This window comes from Panulirus ornatus, chromosome 27 (assembly GCF_036320965.1).
Source record: "Panulirus ornatus isolate Po-2019 chromosome 27, ASM3632096v1, whole genome shotgun sequence".
Classification (NCBI taxonomy): Eukaryota; Metazoa; Arthropoda; class Malacostraca; order Decapoda; family Palinuridae; genus Panulirus; species Panulirus ornatus.
Window position 1 is genome coordinate 16,916,617 of NC_092250.1, and position 27,500 is coordinate 16,944,116.

The window sequence follows — 27,500 nt, forward strand, 5'->3', positions numbered from 1 at the left end:
CATTATATATATATATATATATATATATATATATATATATATATATATATATATATATATATATATATATATAACATGGCTATAATGTGGCCGCTCGCTCCACAAAGTTTACAACTTTTCCTTCCCCAAGACTTTGAAATTAACATATGTTGTCATATATTACAGCTGCGAATACTTATGCATGAGTTGCAGAGTAGGTAACTCATCTGCATACAAAATCATATCTTCCTTCCTTCTTCTTCTTATCATTATTATTATTATTATTATTGTTATTATTATTATTCATTTCTTCTCCTTCTTCCTCTTCTTCATCTTCTTCCTCATCTTCTTCCTACTTCATCTTCTATTTCTTCTTCTTCTATTTCGTCTTCTTCCTTCTTCATATTCTTCTTCCTACGTCATCATCTTCTTCTTCTTCTATTTCTTCTTCTTCCTTCTTCATCTTCTTCTTCTATTTCTTCTTCTTCCTTCTTCATCTTCTTCTTTTTCCTACTTCATCATCTTCTTCTTCTTCTATTTCTTCTTCTTCCTTCTTCATCTTCTTCTTCTTTTTCTTCTTCTATTTCTTCTTCCTTCTTCATCTTCTTCTTTTTCTTCTTCTTCCGTCTTCATCTTCCTTCTTCTTCTGTATTTACATATATCTATTTTTAAATGCTTATTCGCTGTTTCCCGCTAGGGAGATGTAGCGCCAGGAACAGACCAAGAAACCGCCTGTTCGTTTTCATCTAATATGTAGATGGCTTACATATTTCTCCATTATTATCATTACGATTTTTCCAGATTTTTGTGAACCATACGTACGTACTTTACTAAATTAAGAATATCACTTTATAACAGAGTTTAACATCATTAATTAATAAATACAGAAGAGGGAGACCAAATTGGAGGTGGAAAGATGGAGTGAAAAAGATTTTGTGTGATCGGGGCCTGAACATGCAGGAGGGTGAAAGGAGGGCAAAGAATAGAGTGAATTGGAGCGATGTGGTATACCGGGGTTGACGTGCTGTCAGTGGATTGAATCAAGGCATGTGTATGGGGGTGGGTTGGGCCATTTCTTTCGTCTGTTTCCTTGCGCTACCTCGCAAACGCGGGAGACAGCGACAAAGCAAAAAAAAAAAAAAAAAAATAATTATCTGTATTTATGACCCAAGTTCCTCACTCCCCTAACAGCACCCTGGGTCATCATGGGACCTGGTCCTTCTCCCAGGTCATGTCCCTACAGTTCATGACCTTCCTCATCCCAGGTCATGTCCCAACGGTTTTCATGACCTTCCTCATCCTAGGTCATGTCCCAACGGTTCATCATCTTCCTCCCAGGTCACATCCCACATCATCACCTCCCCTCCCAGGTCACGTCCCACACTGGCCCCCCCCCCCTCATTCCTTAACCCCCCCCCCCTTCCCGACCTGGGACCAGAGGATCTGTACACCATGGGGCCACAAGGTAGAGTGGAGTCGGGGGTGATTTTCGACTTTCCGTGATCACTGTGGTTTAGCCCCTTCTTACCTCACAGTCCCTAACAACTGAATCCTACCTGTAAATAAATACTATATCTCCTCCAACATTGTAAATATAGTCCTAATCGTTATATAATACTCATTCTTTATCTGCTTTATCATATATGATCATTAACCCTTCCCCGGAAAGGTATGGTTGACCTTAAGCAAACATAACAGCCTTGAACTGTGACCTTCGACACCCTGACAACCAAATTGGTAATTCTAGAAAGGCAGCGAGCGCTTGAGGGCTCCCCTCACGCGGGTGTGTGTGTGTGTGTGTGTGTGTGTGTGTGTGTGTGTGTGTGTGTGTGTCAGCCTTATTGATTGGCGGCTAGGCCAGAGCTCTTCCCAGGAGCCAGCTAAACAAGACTGTGTAAAAGGCCCCTAAAGGCTTTTAAAAGGGGGGGGGGGGGATATGAAATTATAAAACGACCTTTCCTAACTACCTACCCCTCTCCCACCTTTTTTAGTTCAAGGAGCAGCTCAATGGCTTCCCTTTTTGAAATGGAAGTAGAATGAGAGGGTATTCAATGGCCTACAAAGGCCTCGTTGCTCCGGGTTTCCAAGGACTTTTCCTGGACCAGTAAAGAGTCATAAGTACAGCAGAAGGGACTAGCTAATTGACTAAACCCTGTGAACACAAAGGTTTCCGATCCTGTAAACACACCACGGCGCTATATCCTGTGAGCACGACGGTACGATCCTTGAACACGACGGTACGACCCTTGAACACGATGGTACGATCCTTGAACACGATGGTACGATCCTTGAGCACGACGGGACGATCCTTGAACACGACGGTACGATCCTTGAACACGACGGTACGATCCTTGAACACGGCGGTACGACCCTTGAACACGACGGTACGATCCTTGAACACGGCGGTACGATCCTTGAACACGGCGGTACGATCCTTGAACACGACGGTACGATCCTTGAACACGGCGGTACGACCCTTGAACACGATGGTACGATCCTTGAACACGATGGTACGATCCTTGAACACGACGGTACGACCTTTTCTGATATATACATATATATATATATATATATATATATATATATATATATAGAACATTCAATCTTTTATATACGTGAGAAACTTTTCCCCACTGGAGTCAGTACGGTGCAAATTAAAGATAACTATGCAAATCTGTATGCAAATTATCCATACCTCAAAAATGCAACACCCGTATAATTAGGTCTAGCAACCAGTAAAATGTATATAACACAAGGGAGTTCATTTAGAAATAGAAATCCACACAGAATCTAAACATATTCAACTAGGAAATTTCTCCTTTTTCCTGTATCAAATTTCAATGTATATATATATATATATATATATATATATATATATATATATATATATATATATATATCCCTAGGGATAGGGGAGAAAGAATACTTCCCACGTATTCCCTGCGTGTCGTAGAAGGCGACTAAAAGGGAAGGGAGCGGGGGGCTGGAAATCCTCCCCTCTTGTTTTTTTTTTAATTTTCCAAAAGAAGGAACAGAGATGGGGGCCAGGTGAGGATATTCCCTCAAAGGCCCAGTCCTCTGTTCTTAACGCTACCTTGCTAACGCGGGAAATGGCGAATAGTTTGAGGGAGGGGGATATATATATATATATATATATATATATATATATATATATATATATATACGGAACTGGTGTGCATTATCTCATAAATAAGGTGTCTTAACTCCTTCTTAGATGGTAATTATATCTATATCTGAGGTCACTTGGGGGTGGTCACAAAAGTAACTTTTACGTCAGGTCACCTCTGGAGACGACAGGTCACCGCTGGAGAAACAGACACGAGGCCACTAATTGAAGGCCTGGGTCATTAGTAATGGAGGCTAAGGGTTATAAAATCGTGACCCCCCTGTGTCATTACTGAGATGAGGTCACACCCTTCTGTAGTTTCCACGCAAGGGCTAGAGATCTGAGGTCAGACTGGGGGGGTCATGGGTCATTATTGGTGGGCATAAGGTCAATGCTAAAGTTCAAAGGTCAGTGACTGAAGGCTTGGGGGTCATTACTGTAGTCTACAGGTCAACAACCACCTGTCTTAAAGGTCACAGGTGAGACTTTAAAGGGCAAAGATCGAGTGATGGAGGCCACAGGTCATTTTCTGAAGCCGAATATCAATACTTCAGTCTGCGGGGTCATAGGTCATTACGCGAAATTTGGAGTCCAGGAAGAGAGAGAGAGTCTCCAGGTCAAAGTCGGGAAGGCACAGATGAAGTGCTGGGGGGAGGTGGGGGGGGGGAGGGTCAGAGGTCAGTCATTTGAGGGCATAGATCAACAACACCGAAAACCACAGAGGTCATGTCACGTTCGGAACGCACACAGACACAAACACACACACACACACACACACACACAAGAGGTCACCAGTCAGGAGGGATGACCTATGCTCACCTTTGTGTCAATAATTGGCATCCACATCTTCCAACGAGGGTCAACAAACTCAAACTCAGTCATGGAAAGTCCAGCCTTGCGATCCAGCTTTGGAATCCAGCCTTGCAATCCAACCTTGCAATAATATCCAAGAGCAGAGTCATACCGTCGTTTCTACCTCTGCCAGATCTCATTTCCAATATTCATTTTCCTTATGGATTTTCATAATTCAGTCTCATTATTCGTATCTGTGCAAGACCTCTCCCACTCCCCCTTCTCTCTCTCTCTCTCTCTCTCTCTCTCTCTCTCTCTCTCTCTCTCTCTGCATTCGTATGCTAATTATGTCGGAATGCAATCGAAACGTTAAATAGGATCCCAAACGTGACTTTCGCGAGACTTCCAGATGGATTAGATCTGCCATCTTGAGACTCTCACCTATAATATATATATATATATATATATATATATATATATATATATATATATATATATATATATATATATATATATATTCCTATAAATCCACGGGGGAAAATGAAACACGGTAAGTTCCCAAGTGCACTTTCGTGTCATAATCACATCATCAGGGGAGACACAAGAGAGACATATAACAGTCGGTTGATATATACATCGAAGAGACGAAGCTAGGACGCCATTTGGTAAACACGTATGATGGCAAAAAAGGAATGGTTGCTTATGAAGGCCAATACATATACAAATCGACAGGTATTTCCACTTCATACACCTCTGTAATTAGCCCCCATGTTTTACGATTTTACAGTCGAACCCAACACACAAAATGTTACAATCCTCGCTCAATTGAATGACCTCGCGAATCAGACAGTAGTAGATTAAATACACTTTGGAACACGATGGGGGAAAAGATGATGATGATAGAAAGAAAGAAACCCCTGGAAAGAGGGGTTATCAAAAGGGTTGAATATTGGTGATAAGAGATATTAGGGAGGGAAAAAAGGTCTTTCTCTCTATTTGTGGCCGGGGAAAATGGGTCGTTAAGTTCCCTCATTAACAAGGAGTGGCAGCCTCATTATCCCCAGGTATAATCAAGTGTAATACGCAACAAAAAAAAAAAAAATTATCAGAAACAGATTTGCCACATATTTTGTCGATACTTTTTTTCTTTTTTTTTTTCCACGTGAAGTATCAGTGAGAGAGAGAGAGAGAGAGAGAGAGAGAGAGAGAGAGAGAGAGAGAGAGAGAGAGAGAGAGAGAGAATCTTTACCCCCCCCAACTCTACTTCCAGGAAGGGATAACAATGAGTGGAGAAGAGAGAAAAAGGACCCTGGCCCGAGGGGTCCTTTTTGGGAAATACAAATTTCATATACGAAAAAAAAAGAAATACTAAATTTTTCCATAAGATTCTCTCTCTCTCTCTCTCTCTCTCTCTCTCTCTCTCTCTCTCTCTCTATCCCCTTTAAAGGTATTCAAGTCATAGCCTTTTGCCCCCCCCCCCCCCCGAAGGCCCCGAGGGGGATCACACGAGGCTTCGGTATATTTCCAATAGCACCTCCATCCACCAGCCCACCTCCCCTCCCCCCCTCCCCCTCCCTCCTCCAGACCGGGTTAGGGAAGGTGTGGGTGGGTCAGTGCCGGGTTCCCTCATTCCCAGTGGGTTCGAAGCTCCGAGTCGACTTGATACACGATTCACTCGATGAACCAGGGAATGGACTGAACCAGGGCATATGAAGCGTCCTGGGTTGAACCAGGGCACGTGAAGCGTCCTGGGTTGAACCATGGAACGGCCCGTGGTGGCCAGATGGTGGATTGGGGAGCTGTGGTTTCGGTGCATTGCACATAACAGCTATAGAAAATGGATGTGAGAGGGACACGGTCCATTCTTCCGTCTGCTCCTGGCGCTACCTCGCTAACGCAGGAAACGGCGATCAAGTATTAATATATAAAAAAAACGTGATTCATTCAAATACACATGCTTAACTTGGAGGTCTTTTGGGACTTATAAGTGAATGTTTTACAAGAGTTAAAGGCAAATGTTCTTAACTAGTTATGGCTAGTTTATCAAGGTGAACATTTATCAAGGTGAACATTTATCAGGGTGAACATTCATCAAGGTGAACATTCATCAAGATGAACATCTATCAAGATGAACATTTATCAGGGTGAACATTTATCAGGGTGAACATTCATCAAGCTGAACATTCATCAAGATGAACATTTATCAAGATGAACATTTATCAGGGTGAACATTCATTCAACATATATCAAGGTGAACATTTATTAAGGTGAATATTCATCAAGGTGAACATTTATCAAGCTGAGCATTTATCATTGTTAACATATATCAAGGTGAACATTTATTGACTAAATATTAGAACACCCTCTACATACGTGTACTATAACTACCCTAAATTGGAAGCCCCTAACTACTTTAACCAACGCGACGAAGTGAATGAATCCGCTGTGTGACACGAGATGATGACGCAGTTAGCAGTAGCCTAACGACCGTAACGAGGTAATTACAGGTCAGCCTCTCTGCTCTTTGCGAATGAAGGCAATCGGAACACCGATTCGATATCTCTCAGAGAGTGAAGGGCGGGAAGTCTTCCTGGCACAGAAATGGCTTCATTTATTGAAAGAAAGTGAGAAGGTTACGTCTCTACGTGGTATATCAACTGACTGTTATATTTCTCTCTTGTCTCTCCCCTGATGATGTGATTATGACACGAAAGTGCACTTGGGAATTTATCGTGTTTCATCTTCCCCGTGGACTCATAAGAATATATATATATATATATATATATATTATATATATATATATATATATATATATATATATATATATATATATATATTATTCCCAGGATCTATGTCCGCGGACTGGGCACATGTGACCCTATGTCAGATAGGGTTCGAAAGGGTTTGTAAGAGGAATTAAGTGAATGCACGAAAAAACCATCAAGATATATTCTTTCACAGAGGAAAATAACCAAGGAAGAATGAAGTGCTGGTGTGTGTGTGTGTGTGTGTAGAGTGTGTGTGTGTGTGTGTAGTGATACGAGTGTGCACTAAGGGAAAAAGAAATAACAAAATGACATATATGACGTATAGTGAACGAGTTACAGTGAAATAAAGATTAAAGATGTAACAACCACGCACCAGGCATGTGACGCGTCAACCAGCAGCAACACCACCCACCCCCTAACGAGAAAAATGTCTCCGAAAATAATTTGCAACACTGTCTTTGGTCTTGTTTGTTATATACGTTTAATTTGTTCGTCAATGACTCCTCCATATCGATTCGTACACCAGATTGTAAATATTAGTATAGGCATACAACGTAGCTATTCAAAAACTTATTATTATTACAAAGCGATTATGTTCGCATTATTGCAACAGCCATAGTATGTGATAATGATGATTATCAGTCTCCGATGCTGCTGTTATTATTTAGCATTATTCCTTTCGTTTATTTGTTGGCAGTTGATTGCTCTGTGATGCTGTATAAACACGCAATTATGAATCGTACGCAAAACACTGCTAATTCGAAGCGATAAGATATACAGTAGATGATATATGATACGTGGTATAGACTATACAAGACCGTTATATATGATGGATATATCACTATAATATATGATTAATAAATCTAGATACTATGATAACTATCAAAGAATCTTACCATGTTTCAGTGGAGGGGCCTTGCTTGCCGGCGGGTTCGAGCCGGGCCGGGCCGAAAATTCATTCGACGCGTCTCTATAATTCTAATTTCACACCTTAATAATTTCTGTTTTTTTTCGCTTTTAATTCTCTGAACTTTTACCTCACGCGGTGGCTATGTTTTATGTGTCTTTTTATGCTCTAGTTCCACTCCTAAAACCGATTTATTGGTCCACAGAGTTCAAAAATGACGGCTGAAGTCGTAGCCGAAGGAAGGGATCCGGACACCTGTTTCTAGTCATCCACAATAATCACCATTTTCTCTCGATGAATACCACTGACAGACATATTATTCATCATCATCTTATTCATTGTACGGTATCACAGGTGTCTACATCACTATCACACTTATATTCCTTTATCAAATACGTTATTTTTTTTTTTTAAACTTCCGGCTGTACTTTACTCTTTAACGTCTTTGGAGATACTGGTGCATTCCGTGACGTAACCGTCCTGTGTTCCGGGTGTAGTACCAATTGTCCCCGTCAGGTGGCAGCACCCCGGATGACGACAACAAGCTCAACTCTCTGGAAAAGGCGGGAATCTTTTGCCGCCATACCGGGAAATTGAACATGCCGTCTATATGAGTTACTGAGGTGGTGATTAGACTAAATGGGTGATTTACTACTAGTAGTTTACTCGATAGAGGTGTTCTTATATTGCATCGGAGTCAAGATAAGGACATGGGGGGTTTATAGAGCTCTGTAAAATTAGCAGTTAAGTAGAGGAACAGTGAGTTGTATATCCCACTATGTCAGTCTGAAAGTAGATGGCAGAGAGGCAGTAATGAACATAATAGAGTATTTGTAATAGATAATAATTCCTCCCTTGGCGATGGTGTATCATTATTGATGTACAAAACAAAAGAGCAAATCTCGTTGAGGAATTTCTCACTCTACAACGAGTCCTTGATTAACGTGCTACTGATTGTAGCGCAGTCATGAAACTACAGAAGGTTTGTGAAAGGGGTTCGATCATTACACACACACACACACACACACAAACACAGACAGACAGCTGATCTTCGTTCCCCGCGTCAGCGAGGTAGCGTCAGGAAAGACAACATAAAGACTTTACCAGCAGATAAACCATTTATGATCATTCCAAATCATACCATTTATCATTTGAATATTAAAGAGCAATTAGTGCAAATGAGCATCCATCAGCCAGAGAATACATACACCCATGGCAAGCTCTTGGAACACCACACCCCCTCCACCACCGAATCATGGGGGTTTCGAACGATTCGTTGCTTCGACACCCGCATCACTCGATGGTTCGAAAGTGTCGAAGCAATATCAGGTCAGACGTGTGCCACTATTTCATATCCATAGGTTTGTAATTCGTATTTCAATGTGTGACACACTTTTCGTTTTATTGATCACAGCTTCTCTGTCGGGTTATGGGCTGAACAGTTGAGTGTCTGCTCGTATTACATATATATATATATATATATATATATATATATATATATATATATATATATATATATATATATATATATATATCTTTTCATACTTTCATACTATTCGCCATTTCCCGCGTTAGCAAGGTAGCGTTAAGAACAGAGGACTGGGCCTTTGAGGGAATATCCTCATCTGGCCCCCTTCTCTCTCTCTCTCTCTCTCTCTCTCTCTCTCTCTCTCTCTCTCTCTCTCTCTCTCTCTCTCTCTCTCTCTCTCTCTCTCCGTTACCAGACACAACAATCTTTTATAGGGTCCCCCCACCAGAATTTCCCCCCCTCCTCCTCCTCCTCCTCCCTCTCCCCCCCCCCCTTTATCTTTCCGCCTCCCTAAGCGCTGCTTTTCCCCGTAATATTCCCCCATCATCCAGCCCCTAAGAATACCCGTGGTATATGGTAGGCCGGCCGTGGGAGGAACAGCTCAGTGTGTCAACAAAAGGACGAGAGAGAGAGAGAGAGAGAGAGAGAGAGAGAGAGAGAGAGAGAGAGAGAGAGAGAGAGAGAGAGAGAGAGAGAGAGAATTTTCATTCACATATTCGGTGGAACGTCTGGATATTTCGTCGTATACTTGCATATATATATATATATATATATATATATATATATATATATATATATATATATATATATATATATATATATATATTGGAAAGGATCACAATTTTGCGCGTGATCAAGATATTCCTATGAGTCCACGATGAAAATGAAACACGAAAAGTTCCCAAGTGCACTTTCGTGTCATAATCACATCATCAGGGGAGGCACAAGAGAGAAATATAACAGTCAGTTGATATACAACGAAGAGACGAAGCTAGGACGCCCTTTGGTAAACATGTGATTGTCCAAAACATATATATATATATATATATATATATATATATATACATTGTAACTTGAGTATGAGCGAGTGTGAAGGAGGAATCTGGAGAATGCTACTTACGTAAGCCGGCCTGAGGTGGCCGCCCCAGGGATGCTACTGAAGGCGTAGCTGCAGACGTGGAGAATATGAATCTCCTCCCAGGGGCGTGATGAGGACGCGCCAGGACGCAGGAGGCCGGTCCTGCAGGCTCGAGGAAGACAGCCATCCCCCCCGGTGCCTCCTTCGACCCTGCAACCGGAATTGCACTATCTCGAATGAACACCTAGAGACGCAGCTTTATATATATATATATATATATATATATATATATATATATATATATATATATATATATATATATATATATATATATATATATATATATATGAAAACCACATGGGAAAGGAAACATGAGATCTTAAGCGCTTTCGTGTGTTAACACACCCTCTGGAGATGTGGTAATACACGAAAGCGCTCAGGATCTTGCGTTTCATTCTCCGTGAGATTGTGTGTGTGTGTTGTGAAAAGTCCTTAGTTGGGAATACCGTGCCATAGGATCGATTCCCGAATTCCAGTTCCAGTAAAGCCCCATTCATAGTTATTCTCTCTCTCTCTCTCTCTCTCTCTCTCTCTCTCTCTCTCTCTCTCTCTCTCTCTCTCTCTCTCTCTCTCTCTCTCTCTCTCTCTCTCTCTCTTTCTCACACACACGCACACGCACACAAGCATTACTAACATCCCTTGATATCTGGCCCCATCCAGGACACACACACACACACACACACACACACACACTGACGCGAATATTTTTTGCAAACAGAAGGTGGGACATCTTTCTCTTTCCCCCTTGCCCCCCTTCCCAGGACAGACTCCCCTCATCCCCCTCTCCCCTCCCAACACACACACACACACACACACACACACACACACACACACACACACACACACCTCAAGGTGAAGGGAGACTCCATCGAATCATGACAGACTGGCACACACACATCTCCTCCACTGAATGTTTTAAGACTTGGGATGTCATCTTCCTGGAGTTGCCTCTTTTTTGTATCTCGTTAGAAATCGGATGAAGGAAACTGTGCTGGTCAGGATTTGGCCATTGGTAATATAAAACGGCTTTGAAGTATATCTATATATGTATATATCTCTTTCTCTTGCCTTTCTGACTCAGGGACCCCGTCTATGGAGTTCAAGCAACGCCTAGGGAGTCAGCCACAGTCGCTGGATGGGGCCAGAAATCAAGGGATGTTAGTAATGCTTGTGTGTGTGTGTGTGTGTGTGTGTGTGTGTGTGTGTGTGTGTGTGTGTGTGTGTGTGTGTGTGTGTGTGTGTGTCTGATTGAGGTGAGCGTAGGACACTTTAGGTGTAAGTGTTCACTGTCCTCTGTATGGAAGTGGTGCTGTGGTCTTCGGGAGGGGGGCCTTTGAGACGTGCCGAAACAATGCTGGTACCAAATGGTAGAGGGGAATTGGTCAGCCTCCTCCAGGACATAGAGAGGAAAATGAGTAACTCGTACATGACTGGGGGGGCCTTAGTTTCAGACCGCTGTGCAGCATCAAGGTAAGGCAATAGTGTGCAGGGATGGGGGGGTTGGAAGGATGGGTTGTTCAGTGCTTAAAGGGGCCAATTGGATGGGTATATGGTTGGTCGCTGTTGTGTGTGTGTGTTTTTTTTTGGGGGGGGGGTGGAGGGAATTTTGGAATGTAAGATAGAGGAGATGGTTTTGGTTTTACTTGACGGTTGGTGACTGTTTATGTTGTGGTTTAGGTGTGAATGGTCTAGTGCCATTGCATATCTATCTATCTGTCTATCTGCATGTCTATCTACCTATCTGTCTATCTGACTGTCTATGTATGTCTATCTATCTGTGTGACTGAAGAGGTATCGACAGGGAATTTCGCTTACATACTCTCTCTCTCTCTCTCTCTCTCTCTCTCTCTCTCTCTCTCTCTCTCTCTCTCTCTCTCTCTCTCTCTCTCTCTCTCTCTCTCTCTCTCTCTCTCTACCCCATGACAACATTGTAGATCCAGAATGACAGCCATGACAATGGCATGTGTTGACTGTCATAACTCAGAACCATGATTGGGAAAGGGGAAATTATTGTGTATATGTCTGTGTGTTGACATCATTATTATCATTATTATTATTAATAATATTATTATTTTCATTATTATTATTATTATTATTATTATTATTATTATTATTATTATTATTATTATTACTATTATTGTTATTACTATTATTGTTATTATTATTATTATTATTATTATTATTATTATTATTATTATTATTATTATTATTATTATTATTATTATAAGTAGTAGTAGTAGAAGTAGTAGTAGTATTAGTAGTATTTAACCTAGGATCCCCTTTTATGGAGTGTGTTCAAAGGCTGCACTACAATCAGGAGCAGGGGAAACCAGTGGACTTCTTCTCCAGAGCGAGAAATTACTCGCAAGAGTCTGTACTCCTTTCCATCCCCTGACGACGTACACAGCCTCGCTGAAGGTGATGTTTCCCCCCTCCGACGTAGCCTCGTGCGGGCGGAGTCCGGTAGCATAAGACCCTCCCTCAGCTGGAACTGTGGCACACAGCTGGAACTGTGGCACAGACCTGAGGTTCTTCTCAGAGGAAGGGATAAAGAAAACGCAATGAGAGTGTTTAACATGACGTTTATTTCTGGTAATAATATCATCATCATCATCTACCCCCTCCCCCCCCACCCCTACAACACCCCTCCACCCCCCCACCCCTAACTCTCTCCCCCTCTGGACTCACTCACTCGCCGTTGAGTTAAAGCGAACTGTTGTACTATACATGATATTAAGTCAGCCTCTCTCTCTCTCTCTCTCTCTCTCTCTCTCTCTCTCTCTCTCTCTCTCTCTCTCTCTCTCTCTCTTTGATCATATGGTGTGTGGAAAGGTTGTGGTTGTCTGATAAAAGGTTGTGGTTGTCTAACAAAAGGTTGTGGTTGTCTGATAAAAGGTTGTGGTTGTCTAACAAAAGGTCGAAGGTTGTCTAACAAAAGGTTGTGGGTGTCTAACAACAAAGGGTTGTGGTTGTCTAACAAAAGGTTGTGGCTGTATAGGTTGTGGTTGTCTAACAACAAAGGGTTGTGGTTCTCTAACAACAAAGGGTTGTGGTTGTCTAATACACGTAGGCACATGGAGATCTCACAGGATGTAAACATGTTGACAACACTGACACGTAATTCGTTCGTCTTCGTCTTCCCCTTACTAACTCAATGCCCCCCCTCCACCCCATCCCCCTTTTCCCCACCCCCTTCCCCTTCTCTCCCCACCCCCACCCCACCCCATTTGCTCTCTTCTCCCATGATGATGGCATCTTACAGCCGAGGACAGGGTGAGTTCACTGCGGGAGCATACAAGGATAGAACTCTTTCTGGGGGTAAACGTACGTATATCGGGGGATAGAACTCTTTCTGGGGTGGTGGTGGGTGGGGGGAAACGTGTATCATCGAGGACTGGGTTTGGCTGGGGTGTGTGTGTGTGGGGTAGGGGGGGAGCATAAGGTTCGGGTGAAATATTTTCACCCTTTGGGCCTCATAACTGCTGACACAGCAAGATGGGGACAAGAGGCGTTAACACCTCGCCCCTCCAGCACAACCTCCTCGCCCCTCCAGCACAACCTCCTCGCCCCTCCACCACAATAACCTCGCCCCTCCCGCACAACCTCCTCGCCCCTCCACCACAATAACCTCGCCCCTCCCGCACAACCACCTCGCCCCTCCCGCACAACCTCGCCCCTCCACCACAACCACCTCGCCCCTCCCGCACAACCTCGCCCCTCCCGCACAACCTCGCCCCTCCACCACAACCATCTCGCCCCTCCCGCACAACCTCGCCCCTCCCGCACAACCTCGCCCCTCCAACACAACTCTCGCCCCTCCCGCACAACCTCGCCCCTCCACCACAACTCTCGCCTCTCCCACATAACCTCGCCCCTCCACCACAACCTGCCAGGATGATATCCAAAAATCACAACATCGTTCATGAAGAAAATGTACACAGAAGAAATACACAAAAAAGGACAATCCCAAGAAGTTGTAGAATGGAGAACACATGTGTGTGTTTACAACCACTTACACGAGAGAGAGGGGGTTTAGATTTTTTACAGTGTAAAACATTTTCATATATGTATATTTATATTTATATATAATTTTTTTTTTTACAAATCTACACTTGACTCTTTTTTTTTTTTTTGGTATTTGTTTACATAAACATGGAATAATCGGTCATTGCTGGACAGATATACACAGCTACACTCTAATTTGTGTTGGACTATAAAATTCTGTCGTAGGATCAAACACACACACACACACACACACACACACACACACACACACACACACACACACACACACACACAATGTGGTGTAGACCGAATCTCACACAATACATGTATACACATTGGATCCAGACAGTATACCAGGATATGTATAAAGGGGGGGTTGGGTGCAGTGGTTAACTGCTGTGTTGCACATGTATGAATACATCATACATGTGGTTTTGAACTGCCACTACACCTCAGAGGTGTGTATATATATATATATATATATATATATATATATATATATATATATATATATATATATATATATATAGTTTGCCTCTTGAGATGTTTTAGTTGTGGAAGGTTGAGGAGGAGGGGGGGTGGGGTGTGTGCGCACGCGCTCGCGCGATGGTGGCGCTACCGAGGGAGAGAGAGAAACAGAGAGAGAGAGAGAGAGAGAGAGAGAGAGAGAGAGAGAGAGAGAGAGGGTGGGTGAGGAGGAAGAGGACCCCCTTCGTCAGGAGGGTGGCGTCCATCGAACCTTCGCGTCGCTCCTTCAGGATAGCGGCCAAGTAAACAACCCCCCTCCCTCCCCCCTTACATCCGCGGGCGTTACGGGAGACTCCTCCAGGGCTCCCTAACCCCCCAGAGATCAGGGGGACCTGATCTGCGCATCACCACCACGCCCTCCCTCCCTCCCTCCCTCCCTTTCCCTCCCTCCCTCCCTCACGCTACACTCCTCCTCCAACGCCCCCTCCTTCTTTCTTCCCTCCTCCTACAGTATCTCACTTGTTGGTCGTCACACCAGCGCTCTCCTGACGGCGCTCCTGACCCAAAAAGGGGACTCTGGACACATGACGTCCTCACCTGCTCCGCCTTCAGGAAGGAAGGAGGGAAGGAAGGAAGGAAGGAAGGAAGGCATTCATCCTGACCTTATTTCTTGTACTCGAGCCCACATGCGTCATCACTACGTTTGCGTCGTCACTACGTTTGCGTCATCTCTATGTTTGCGTCATCACTACGTTTGCGTCATCTCTACGTTGGCGTCATAACTACGTTTTTGCGTCATCACTACTTTTGCGTCATCTCTACGTTGGCGTCATCACTACGTTTGAGTCATCACTACGTTGGCGTCATCACTACGTTTGCGTCATCTTTACGTTGGCGTTATCACTACGTTTTTGCGTCATCACTACTTTTGCGTCATCTCTACGTTGGCGTCATCACTACGTTTGAGTCATCACTACGTTCGCGTCATCACTACGTTTGCGTCATCACTACGTTTGCGTCACCACTACGTTGGCGTGTTGGTGATCGCAACTGACCTCGTACATCCGCCACCGACAGAAGAACTTGATGTACAGGACATGTCTCGAACGAACGAAAACGCTAAGGAAAAAAAAAAACAAAAGAAAAATAAAGAAAATGGATTGTTTCTCATCTATCCCATTGATCATTTATTCCTTTTTTTTTTTCCTTGTAGAGTTCAGTTTCTCAGATGCCTCCTCTTCCTCGTCCTCTCCTCCTCCTCCTCCTTTCTCCCCTACACACCTTTATCCTCAAAGCTACATAAGAGATTAGATTCCCTATTCACCAGTGAGAACCTGTTAGCATTCGAATCAAATTCCATCTCAGAGATAGATCACCTGATGAAAGATTCATATATTCTGGTTATTTACGAATTTTGTTGCAAGATGGAATGTTCCTCGACGTCTCTTTCCTATTTGACGTTTTTTGAGAGAATTTAGAAGCTCATATATATATATATATATATATATATATATATATATATATATATATATATATATATATATATATATATATACATATATATATATATATATATATATATATATATATATATATATATATATATATATATATAATCTAATGCTTCCTGATCCTTTAACGTCTTCTTGACTCACAGGTGTTGAAAACCTCTGGATGGTATTTAGGAAAAGCTTAAAGGATCCAACACTACCCAGAGACCTTCGTAGCGTCTCTCTCTCTCTCTCTCTCTCTCTCTCTCTCTCATCTCTACCCCCCCCTGGCATCGCCTTTGTCATAAAAACAACACAAAGTAACCATTACAATATGACGTGGAAATAATAATGAAAAAAAAAACGAGAAAAGCTCTTGCCGTTTTATATGGCATTTTTTTAAATGTAAGATTTTTTCTTAAAGAAAAAAATAAAAGACTTAAAAGAAAATGTCTTTGACTGTAGAGCGAATCGTATGACGAAACCTTTTAAACAGGTTCGTTTGAGTAAGCAGATGATACCTTATGTGTTGTTTTTATAGTATTATGCTCTTTTGTTTTCTAAGGACCAAGATGAGAACCCCATTGCTAAATTAGACTCGCGTAGGGAAAAAAAGAAAAATGTTTACCATAATCATTTCACTTCCCGTAACCTTTCCTTGTATATTGATCATGTTTTTTTTATATATAATCTTTCTTGACATATATATATATATATATATATATATATATATATATATATATATATATATATATATATATATATATATATATATCATTTAGGTATAGTTATTACATATAATGTAACACTGTAATGCAATTTCACAATATTTCTCTTCATGTATCTACATATTCTTCTTACACATTAGATATATCATTTCTTTATTTACATATATATATGTACAAAGCTTTGCTGATGCTGACGCCTCACACCAGCGCCATTGCCCCTCGGCCGGCATCAGCGCCATCGCCCCTTCCACCTCCGGTAAGCCGAAGTCTACGTAAATCTGCCGTTCGGGTTAGCCAGAGGAGTTCCCTTCCTCGAAATCAATCTCTCTTTTTTTTTCCCCCGGCTTGTGTAAACAGGTAACGCCGCCGCCACCCCGTTTTCTCTCAGTGGCTCCACTTGTCTCTCACACACCGTCGTCTTTGAGGACCAGAGATGGAATTATCAAAGTCTTCCTTTATCTCTTTATCTCAACACTTGTGAGCATCAAAGGGTATCCAAATCACCTTAAAGCACTTCTTATCCTTTTCCATGAAGATGAAGAGTTCTCACTCGTTTCTGTACTATTTTGTCTTCTTCTCACTCCTATCTGTATCAGACCTGATCCTTTTAAGTGTTTATTATCACGATTCACTTCACTGTTTCTCATCTATAACCTGCACAAACACGTATTATGATGTACCACTTCCTTATTAAACTTTATGGCACTTGGTTCACTCCACACCCCCGACTGGACAACCACACATACACACACACACACACACACACACACACACTAGGCGAGGCTTGAGCATCGCCCTCACCTAGTGTTGGAGGCCAAGTCATGTGTGTGTGGGAAGGTCTCTTCTTCCTCCTCCATGTGTCGCATCTTAGAGCCCTCACACACACACACACACACACACACACACACCTCGTCAGTCGCAGCTACTGCCCCTTAAGATGTAGAATGAGGGTCTGCCAGGCACTCTCCCCGTCAGTACCTGACACACTCCTTCATATTTCAGAACTTCCTCAGACTTGGGAGAGAGAGGGTGGTTAGGGGGCGAGCGAGCTTCCAGAAGACCCACACGCGCGCACACAGACACACACATAAAGTTTTTTTTTCTTGCTCGGCGTATTTGTTCTGGTTTATTTTTCCAGCGTCGAGAGTGTGTATGCGTGTGTGTGTGTGTGTGTGTGTGTGTGTGTTTGTTTGCAGCTTTGGTTCAGCTGGTTTTTTTTTATTGTGGGGTGTGTGGAGGCGGAGGGAACCACCGTGTGGCATCGTGTTCTGGCCTCAGACAGAAGGAGGTAGCAGGGACCTGCACACAGCTACGTAAACATGGTCTTAGAATCAGGGATTCATTGGGCAGTTTGATGGTGCCAGGCCGGACCCAGGGCGTGGCCACCTGTAGACCAGCGACCATGGAGGAGGAGGAGGGTCGTCTGTGTCCCTCTCCTCACCATCTGTAGCGTCACTTAACGAGAATATTTTGAGCCTCTCAGACTGACCCCAGTACAATGCGCCTGCGCTGGATGACAGCTCAACCTACGAGTATCCATTTGGTATCGTAGTTTGCCTCGTGGCAGTAGTTTCTGCTAGTGTACCAAGACTACCGGTAGTAGTAGTAGTAGTGGTAGTAGTGGGTCGGCATCGCCTACCCCAGCTACCGTTTCTGTTCGTCCTCATCGCTGTCATTATCCCTGTCGTAGGATGGGATGTAGATGGAGTGCTGGTGGGCTGGGAGGGCCTTTCTCACCTCCCGCGTGCAGATGCACTTGCACAGGATATTTTTGAAAGCGAACCTGAAGTCCTTGCTGAAGAGCGCGTAGATGCAGGGGTTGATGGCGGAGTTGCAGTAACCCAGCCAGAAGAGAACGGAGAAGAGGAGCGGGTGTATGCAGACGGGGCAGAAGCCCCTCACGAGGTACATGGTGAAGAAGGGGAACCAGCAGAGGATGAAGACGCCCACGATGATGCCCAGCGTCTTGGCCGCCTTCGTTTCCATGCGGAACCTCTTGACTTGTACTTTAATGTTGCGCCGGCCCATTCTCGACGTACCGACAGTGCGACCTCTCACGGGCCCGGACGCGGGCGCGTCTCCGTCCTGGCTGCGGTACCTCCTCGTCTGGAGACCGGAGGGCGTCGCCGGCGCGCAGTTCGAGGTGGGCGTCAGGTTCCCCTGGTGTCGCGGGGGCGTCGACTCCATCTCGGAGAAGTTGGTGTCGACGGTGTAGCACGACTCCGGCTTGCTGTGGGTGTCGTCCCTGCCGATGGAGAGGAGCTCGACGTTGCTGTGGTCCCTGGAGCACTGGGCGTTGCAGAGGTCGCAGCGGTCGGAGAGGGCGAAGTTGTTGCCGTCGTAGCGCATGTCCGGAGGGAGGGACATGCTGGACTTCATGATCAGCTGCGGTCTGAGGTTGTTCATCTTGATGCTGCTGACTTTGCCCTTCTGGCTGTTGCTCCTGTGGCCCCCCTCGCTCTGGCCGTTGTAGGTCCGCTCGCTGGAGTTGCCGCGATGGTGCTCCTGGACGGAGTTGCGTCCGCGGTGGATGCGCAGCGTCAGCCTCTCCTCCTGGAAGCGACTCCCGAGGATCCTCTTGTTCCTGGTGGTGCGGAAGCCCTGGTTGATGGCCCGTGTGGTCTCGGCAGCAGCGCAGTAGATCTTCCAGTAGAAGAAGAGCATCACCAGCATCGGGATGAAGAAGGAGCCCAGGGCGGAGTACACGACGTATCCGACGTCGTTCGTCAGTTCGCAGGAGAGGTGGCACGACCCCTCGTCGTCCAGGCTACCGTCACCCCCGGCGTCCGTGGCGGCGGCGTCGCCGCCTCCGGACGCCGCCGCTGCCACGGACGCCGACACGAGGTTCTTGTGCCGGTCGTTCCAGCCGACGAGGGGCGGGAAGCAGATGACGAAGGAGGTGATCCAGACGGAGGCGATGAGCAGCTTGGCCCTGGCCGACGTCATGAGCGACGGGTAGGACACCGGCCGCGTCACAGCCACGTACCTGGGGACGATACACGGGTCAGTCTGCCGTCCGTAGCACGACACACACACACACACACACACACACACAATACGTGGCGATAGTTCAACAGTGCGAAAAGATATTGTCTGTAAAGATCATACACATAGCGTGTGTGTCTGCTATATATATAGATAGATATACTATATGTACATATTAGCTGTGTGTGTGTGTGTGTGTCTGTGTGTGTGTACATATCTCTCTCTCTTACCCTCATCAGTCCTGGTCTAATAAAAACACATACTAGCATACCTGAACCTCGCATACGCACACGTACATACAACCCTTCCAATCCAAGATGAATGAATCATTGTATTATACCTTTATCACACTCCTCGTTACACAGATCATCAATATATGGGAGAAAGGGCCGTACATACATACATATATACGTACAAGTAGCTCTGGACGCTGCCTCAAACAGCATGTGCGATCATGATGTGGTTTGTTTCGTGGTAGAGGTGTGTGTTAGGGGGGGAGGGAAGTGGTGGAGGAGCAGTGGAAGAGGTGGCTTATATATATAGCTATAGGTGGGGCGTGCTAGCGTGTTGGTATTGGGGGGGGGGAAGTGGTGGTGGTGGAGCAGTGGAAGAGGTGGATTATGTATCTATAGGTGGGACGTGCTAGCGTGTTGGTATGGTATGGAGGTGGTGGGAAGTGGTGGGATATATGTTAAAGGTGGATGGTTAGAGAGGGGTGGAGTGGCGTGGTGGTGCTGGTGGTGGGCGGGATGGGAGCGTGGGGGGGGGGGGGGGGGGGGGGGAATATTTCCGAATCCTCGACCCTGGAAAGGTAAAAGACGTGCCTGGAAAAGAAAACGGATCTTCAGTCTAGCAGTATACCGTCCTATGATTATCTTTCATGAAAGAAAACGGAGTTTGCCCCCCCCCAAATCTGGAACGGTAACTACGAAATATTAGATTGCCATTTAGTCATTCTTTTGTCTTTTAACTCTAGACCGTCAGCTGGGGGCGGAGCGCAAACACCTCAGACTTTGGACCAATTAGATGAAGAATGCTTGACGGGAGACGACCGACCCCCCCCCACCCCCCCCTATAGTATGGGGGTTCAGTAAACCCATCTCCCCCCCCCCCCCCACCGTAAACCTTGATAACCTGCAAGGTCGACCCGTAGAGGTCGCTCGCCATAGACTTGAGCAAGGACCTTAGCCACTCGGGGGAGCACCGCCACCCCTCTTTACCCCCCCTTCAACTGCTGACCCTGGCAACAGACTCCCTCGTAAAACCTCTGGATAAGAACCTTGGCAATCACAGTAGCCATTCCCCCGTCAAGCGACTCAAGTGGTGTGGACGACGCCTCGAGGTTTCTATATTAATAACCGGATCTCGTTCTCGTTGCATAAGCTCTCTCTTGTGCTATTTCAGACCGTACTAATGTCAACGTTATCTGTATAACTTTGTACTGCGAATGATATTATTATTATTATTATTATTATTATTATTATTATTATTATTATTATTGTGATAAGATAATGAGACCATTGTTTAATAGTCTCATATGATATGACAATCGAGGATGTTACATCAAATGTGGGTTGAGCAGAAACAGAAAGCCTGACAAAGAATGGATTGGGAGGTAGGTTAAAGACGATCCTGGATCCATTCTTCCAGTTCGCAATTCCAGGTTTGCTCTTCGTTCTGCTTCCAATTCACAGTTCCAGGTTTGCTGTTCCTGCTGCTGCTCATGCTGGTTTTCTGCTGCCGTGAGTCATACTGCTATTTCTGCTCCCGCTGCTGTTTCTCCTTCTGCTGCCGTGGGTCATACTGCTACTACTGCTCACGCTGCTGTTTCTCCTTCTGCTAACAGCCCGCTACAAGAGCGTCAGGTAAACGTGCCGGAGAGAAAAAACACAGAAGTCAGGAATCTATGTTAAAAGGAAAGGCTAAATCTCGTCTCGCATCGCGAGGCCAGGGGGGGTCGTCTAGATCACAAGGCTATGTCTCGTCTCGCATCGCGAGGCCAAGGGGGGTCGTCTAGATCACAAGGCTATGTCTCGTCTCGCATCGCGAGGCCAAGGGGGGTCGTCTAGATCACTGGTATAGACAGATGTGACCAAGAAAACGAGATGCACGAAGCAGCACTGTGGGATCTACCTACTTCACCGCCCTGGAGGAGTCGTAAGTCATGACAGACGTAGATGGAAGGGAACACCCAAACCATAGCTTTTACGTGATGTGAAATGGTAGTGACCTTCCCTTCACTGCAGGTCAAGGCAATAGTAGATTACGAGAGAGAGAGAGAGAGGGTTTCACTGTAGGGGGGGTGGGTCGTGTTCTCTCTCTCTCTCTCTCTCTCTCTCTCTCTCTCTCTCTCTCTCTCTCTCTCTCTCTCTCTCTCTCTCTCTCTCTCTTTCAAAAAGCTGGATGCCAGCGATCCATTTTCACCGCTTAGGCCATCAAGACTCGTACATCGGCCTGGGTTAAAGCGACCACCCTCCCCCCTCTCCCCTTAGGGGCAGAGTTGATCACTTCCACAATGATACTGTGATATGGAAGGTATGACCTCAGGAAATGGTCTTACAGGTAAACAGATACGTGTGTGTGTGTGTGTGTGTGTGTGTGTGTGTGTGTGTGTGTGTGTGTGTGTGTGTGTGTGTGTGTCCCCCCACCTCACCTCACCGTCAGTTATCCCCCCCCCCCCCCTTAGCCAAGCCTCGTGTATGACGTCAATTTCCTCCCTTCCCTCCCTCCCTCCTTCCCTCGTCCTCCATCTATGTAACGTGCCAGCGACACCCTGTCTATCAAGCTATGTCATCCCTCTCTTTCGTCAATCACCCTCCCCCCCCCCCTCCTCCTCCTCCCACTCTATGTCCCATGTCAACCCACATATATCTCTATGCCTCTGTCATCTCCTCCTCGTCTGTGTATCAGTTCAGCTCAGCCTTCTGTGCCCAAGGTCATCTTTCTATGTATAGATTGATAGTGCCTCTTTGTGTGTGTGTGTGTGTGTATGTGTGTGTGTGTGTATGTGTGTGTTGTGTGTGTGTGTGTGTGTGTGTTGTGTGTGTGTGTGTGGTTGTGTGTGTGTGTGAGGGGCAACTTGCCCATTCTACCAATAGATAAATATATATATATATATATATATATATATATATATATATATATATATATATATATATATATATATATATATATATATATATATATATATATTGTTTCTCTGCACTAGTCTTGTGGTTCCAATGGTTTATCCCGAAATAGGGAAATTGTCGTTTCTCTTTGTTTACACTCCTCAGCGGCAGCCGGGTCGGGTCGGTGACCGATGACGGGGCGAAAGATTTTTTACTGGAGCCAAGATTGATGGGTTATTGCTGCTACTGCTTCGTAAACATACACTCTCAGTCAACTTGGGCCCCCCCGGAGGCAAGTCAGGCCAACCACCAGCTCACACATGCAGGAAAAGGGAGAGGGAGAAAGTATATGTATACACACACACACACACACACACACACACACACACACACACACACACACACAAGAATATAGCGCATATGAACGCACATTTTCGTAGAACTCCTAATGCGCTTGAGTGTTAGGTTCTGTAAAAATGGTCGCTGCTGGTGGTGTGAGGCTGATGCGATTTGACCGGTGTAGACCCCGTTGCTCATGGATGTGAGACGAAAGGTTTTCGATTACTTGTGATCGAATAGTCATTTCGCTCTTACGGGCGATCATAGCCGAGCGGTTAGGGTTCCCATCTGCCACGCAAAGGTCCCGGGTTCGAGTCCTCGCTGTGATATACGTATATATATAAACTGAAGCACTTTATTTCATCTCAGTTTTCTGAATAATCATGAGAACCCAGCGAGATGGTTTGAACCTTACCAGCGGGGTGGTTGTCGTCGTTCGCTCGTCTTAATGAGACTAATTACGATGGCTAATTACGATGACTAATTACGATGACAGAAAAGACGAAAAAAAAAGGAAATAAAATAGGAATGGGGGAAAGGGGCAGGCGGAATGGGGAAAGGGGTAGCCGTGTTGATGACAAGATGGTCAACGGCCCTTCCGACCCATACCCTGATTTTCGACCTTGTGAACACCAGCGTCATGATATTGTCTTCATTCTACGCCTTGGATTTATCGATTTTAATTCTTCGTCTTAGCTGATGTCTTGCTCTGACGCTGGCGGGGTTTCCTAGCTTCGTTCTAAAGCGCTTTAAGAACTCTTCTCGTTTTTTATTTTATTTTTCCCCCCCCCCAATGCACAGCTTTTACGGGTTTCCTGTTTATGTCCGGGTGGGGTTGGGGTGGGGGTTAAGGGGGTTGGGGTTAAGGGGGTTGGGGTTAAGGAGGTGGGGTGGGGGTTAAGGGGGTGGGGTTTAAGGGGGTTGGGGTTAAGGAGGTGGGGTGGGGGTTAAGGGGGTGGGGTGGGGGTTAAGGGGGTGGGGTTTAAGGGGGTTGGGGTTAAGGAGGTGGGGTGGGGGTTAAGGGGGTGGGGGTTAAGGGGGTGGGGGGTTAAGGAGGTGGGGGGGGGGGGCGACTGATAACACGTACATGGGCGACGTGTTTCTTGGTGTGTCTTGAAAGTATATAAAGTAAGAGATTGTTTGAATAAAAGGGGGACTGTGTGGGGCTACTTTACATATACATACATTATATATACAATGTGTGTGTGTGTGTGTGTGTGTGTGTGTATGTGTGTGTGTGTGTGTGTGTGCTTGCCACTATCTATCTATCTATCTCTCTCTCTCTCAGCCAAAAGTTTACATTAACTTCAGGGTTGGGGGTGGGGGAGGATATGATGATGATGATGGGGAGAGAGAGCGAGCGAGGGGAGATGGGAGTTGGGGGAGGGGGGGAAGGGGGTGGAAGAGGGGAGGCGTTAGCATACCCCTTTGATCACCTGATGCAGAGCCGGCGCTCCGGTAAGTGTCTGGGTCAACACGGTCCTCAAACCTTGACTCAGTATCAATAGATATATCTCGTTATGGAAAAAAAAAAAAAAATGAAAGAAAATCACATATGTGTATATATATATATATATATATATATATATATATATATATATATATATATATATATATATATATATATATATATATATATATATATCCCTGGGGATAGGGGAGAAAGAATACTTCCCACGTATTCCCTGCGTGTCGTAGAAGGCGACTAAAAGGGGAGGGAGCGGGGGGCTTGAAATCCTCTCCTCTCGTTTTTTTTCTTTTTAGATTTCCAAAAGAAGGAACAGAGAAGGGGGCCAGGTGAGGATATTCCCTCAAAGGCCCAGTCCTCTGTTCCTAACGCTACCTTGCTAATGCGGGAAATGGCGAATAGTACGAAAGAAAAATATATAATTCTTGTTATATAATCCTTGTGGCAGAGATGGATGAAAATCTGATGATAACTGATCGTCCATTCAGCCTTCTTGGCAGTATTGAGGTAGTGGAGGGGGGAAAAAAATGCGATCAAGTAGATATTCTTCAGTGTCGTTAGATAGAGACAAATTTATTCATTGGATTTTATTATTGTATTTTTCTTTTTAATGTTGAGATTGAACAGGGAGAAGAGTGAATTGGGGGGTGATGTGTGGCGGAAAAGAATTTTTTTTTCTTTTTGAGTTCAGCTAAATGAAAAGATACGTTTGTTTGTGTTTGTTTGTTTGTGTGTGTGTGTGTGTGTGTGTGTGTGTGTGTGTGTGTGTATGTGTGTGTGTGATGAATATGCTTTTAACTCACAAAAGAATTCTGCATATAATCTCTCTGAATTTATTTTCATATTGCTCTAAACAAAATAGAAAATAGTGAATTACTCTGGAGTGTGAAAATATGCTGAAATGTAGTTCTTAAGAATAGTGTTTCAGCACACTGAAATCCTACAGTTGAAGGTCATATAATTGGGTTTTAGATTTTGAAATTTATCATCATAGCTTCTCTAGAAACTAGTTACATATCTACAGTATTTCTAGATTTAGAGATAATAGATACAGAATTTTAGATACAAAGTTCTTATATGTCTAACATCATATATCAATATTTTGTATAGATATTAAATACACTATGAGGATTTAAATGCAAGGAAACCTGATGGTCTATGACGAGGTTATCTGCTGGATGACAGTACAACATGGGAAGGACAGATAACACAAGACCTGATGGTCTATGACCAGGTTATCTGCTGGAGGACAGTACAACATGGGAAGGACAGATAACACAAGACCTGATGGTCTATGACCAGGTTATCTGCTGGAGGACAGTGGTACAGGGAAAGGACAGGTGAAAGGAGAACTGATGATCCATGACTGGGCTAAGATGAGTGGTGGAAATAGTTCAGTAAAGCAGGGGGGCACCCCTCCCCCCAACCCACCCATCCACCTCTCCCTCCGACTCAACAACTGACAAGAGAAAAGCTTCTAAGCAAGGTAGTGCAGAGAGAGAGAGAGAGAGAGAGAGAGAGAGAGAGAGAGAGAGAGAGAGAGAGAGAGAGAGAGAGAGAGTATACCGCCATGGAAGTTTTACAGGAAAGTGAGGATTAGGAATTGATATAACAGAATCACTTCTGAAGCTGGTTCCCATCATTTCTGAAACAGGAAGCTTCATTCTGAAGCTGGGTACTTCTTCATCATGAAGCTGGGTACTTCATTGTGAAAGTGGACCCTTCACTTCTGAAACTGGATACTTCATACTGAAGCTGGATACACTCATTTCTGAAGTTTGATCCTCGTTCTGAAGCCCGTCCAATCAGTCCTGAAGCTGGTCACCACCCCCCTGAAGAGGAGGCTCAGGTCTGAAATGGGAGAGTCATATCGGCAGAGCGCGATATGGGAGGATGGATTAAGTTATTACCCGTCCCGTCTACGACAAGAGCTACATCCACTTGTAAGTGCCGAGGGTGTAGACACCTCAAGTGGTGACGGGAAGGTACGTCCCACTTGAGGTCGTCTATCACTTCTACAAGTGGGACTCGAAGCGACAGGGGAGCCAAGGTTCGGACATGATGGTCATGAGTGAGGGGGGTTTTTTTTTTTTTGAACAAGGATTTCGTACCTGGTCGTCATGAGTGATGGTCCGTTTTTGCCTCTCAAACGTCGGACGTATAGGTAGCCGGCCACGGACGCTGGTCGTATGCGACGGACGCTGGTCGCACATCAAGGACACTGGTCGTATGTGACGGCCACTGATCATACGAAACGGCCAATGGTCGTACGTAACGGAAACTGGTCGTACGTAACGGACACTGGTCGTACGCGACGGCCACTGGTCGTACGTTACTTCCCACCAGCAGTATTGCAAGGGACGTCTAACAAACCAGACGATAGGTTGCAAATGGATCGCCAGACTCATAATCGTCTTCTGATGTCCACTCCACTCCCACTCCACTCTGACTACATCCCACTACACTCCCACTACATCCCACTCCATTCCCTCTCCGTCCCAGTCCACTCCCACTCCGTCTCATTTCACTCCCACTCCATCCCTCTCGCCCCAGTTGTGTGACCTCGTCTGACCCGCCGCACCTCAGATATCGCAGCCATGGAACAAGGTTTGACCCCGGCCGCTTTGTGTGCCCCCGGCCTGGCTTAACAATAGGGCGGGATGAGCCGGCCATCTCCTCCTCCTTCTGTACCTCCTTAGACTCGTACACTCCTGCCTCCCAGAGGGCCTCCTGGATGGCTGGATGGCTGTCGAACCCGTGGATGGTTGGCTGTTGGATCCCTGGATGGTTGGCTGTCGGACCCCTGGATGGTTGGCTGTTGGATCCCTGGATGGATTTCGGATCCCGTCAGACCCCTGGATGGTTGGCTGTCGGACCCCTGGATGAT

At 45.0% G+C, this 27,500-nt stretch overlaps 2 protein-coding genes and 1 long non-coding RNA gene across 3 annotated transcripts in view; all 3 read right to left on the reverse strand.

The window, feature by feature from the left end:
* Nucleotides 1-8,042, reverse strand: part of LOC139757611 (uncharacterized) — a 79,630-nt gene extending 71,588 nt beyond the window's left edge. Inside the window, exon 1 of the mRNA XM_071678245.1 lies at nt 7,563-8,042. The gene's annotated coding sequence lies outside the window, so the exon portion shown is untranslated. The remainder of the gene's footprint in view (nt 1-7,562) is intronic.
* A 4,708-nt stretch (nt 8,043-12,750) lies between these two features.
* Nucleotides 12,751-13,741, reverse strand: LOC139757485 (uncharacterized). The gene is made up of 2 exons (XR_011714643.1): nt 13,709-13,741; nt 12,751-13,623 (listed from the first exon to the last, which is right to left on the reverse strand). It is a non-coding gene; the product is annotated as an uncharacterized lncRNA (long non-coding RNA).
* A 1,208-nt stretch (nt 13,742-14,949) lies between these two features.
* LOC139757613 (probable G-protein coupled receptor No9) overlaps nt 14,950-27,500 on the reverse strand; it is a 52,325-nt gene continuing 39,774 nt past the window's right edge. Inside the window, exon 2 of the mRNA XM_071678246.1 lies at nt 14,950-19,697. Within this exon, the coding sequence (XP_071534347.1) occupies nt 18,356-19,697 (1,342 nt within the window). The 3' untranslated portion in view covers nt 14,950-18,355. The remainder of the gene's footprint in view (nt 19,698-27,500) is intronic.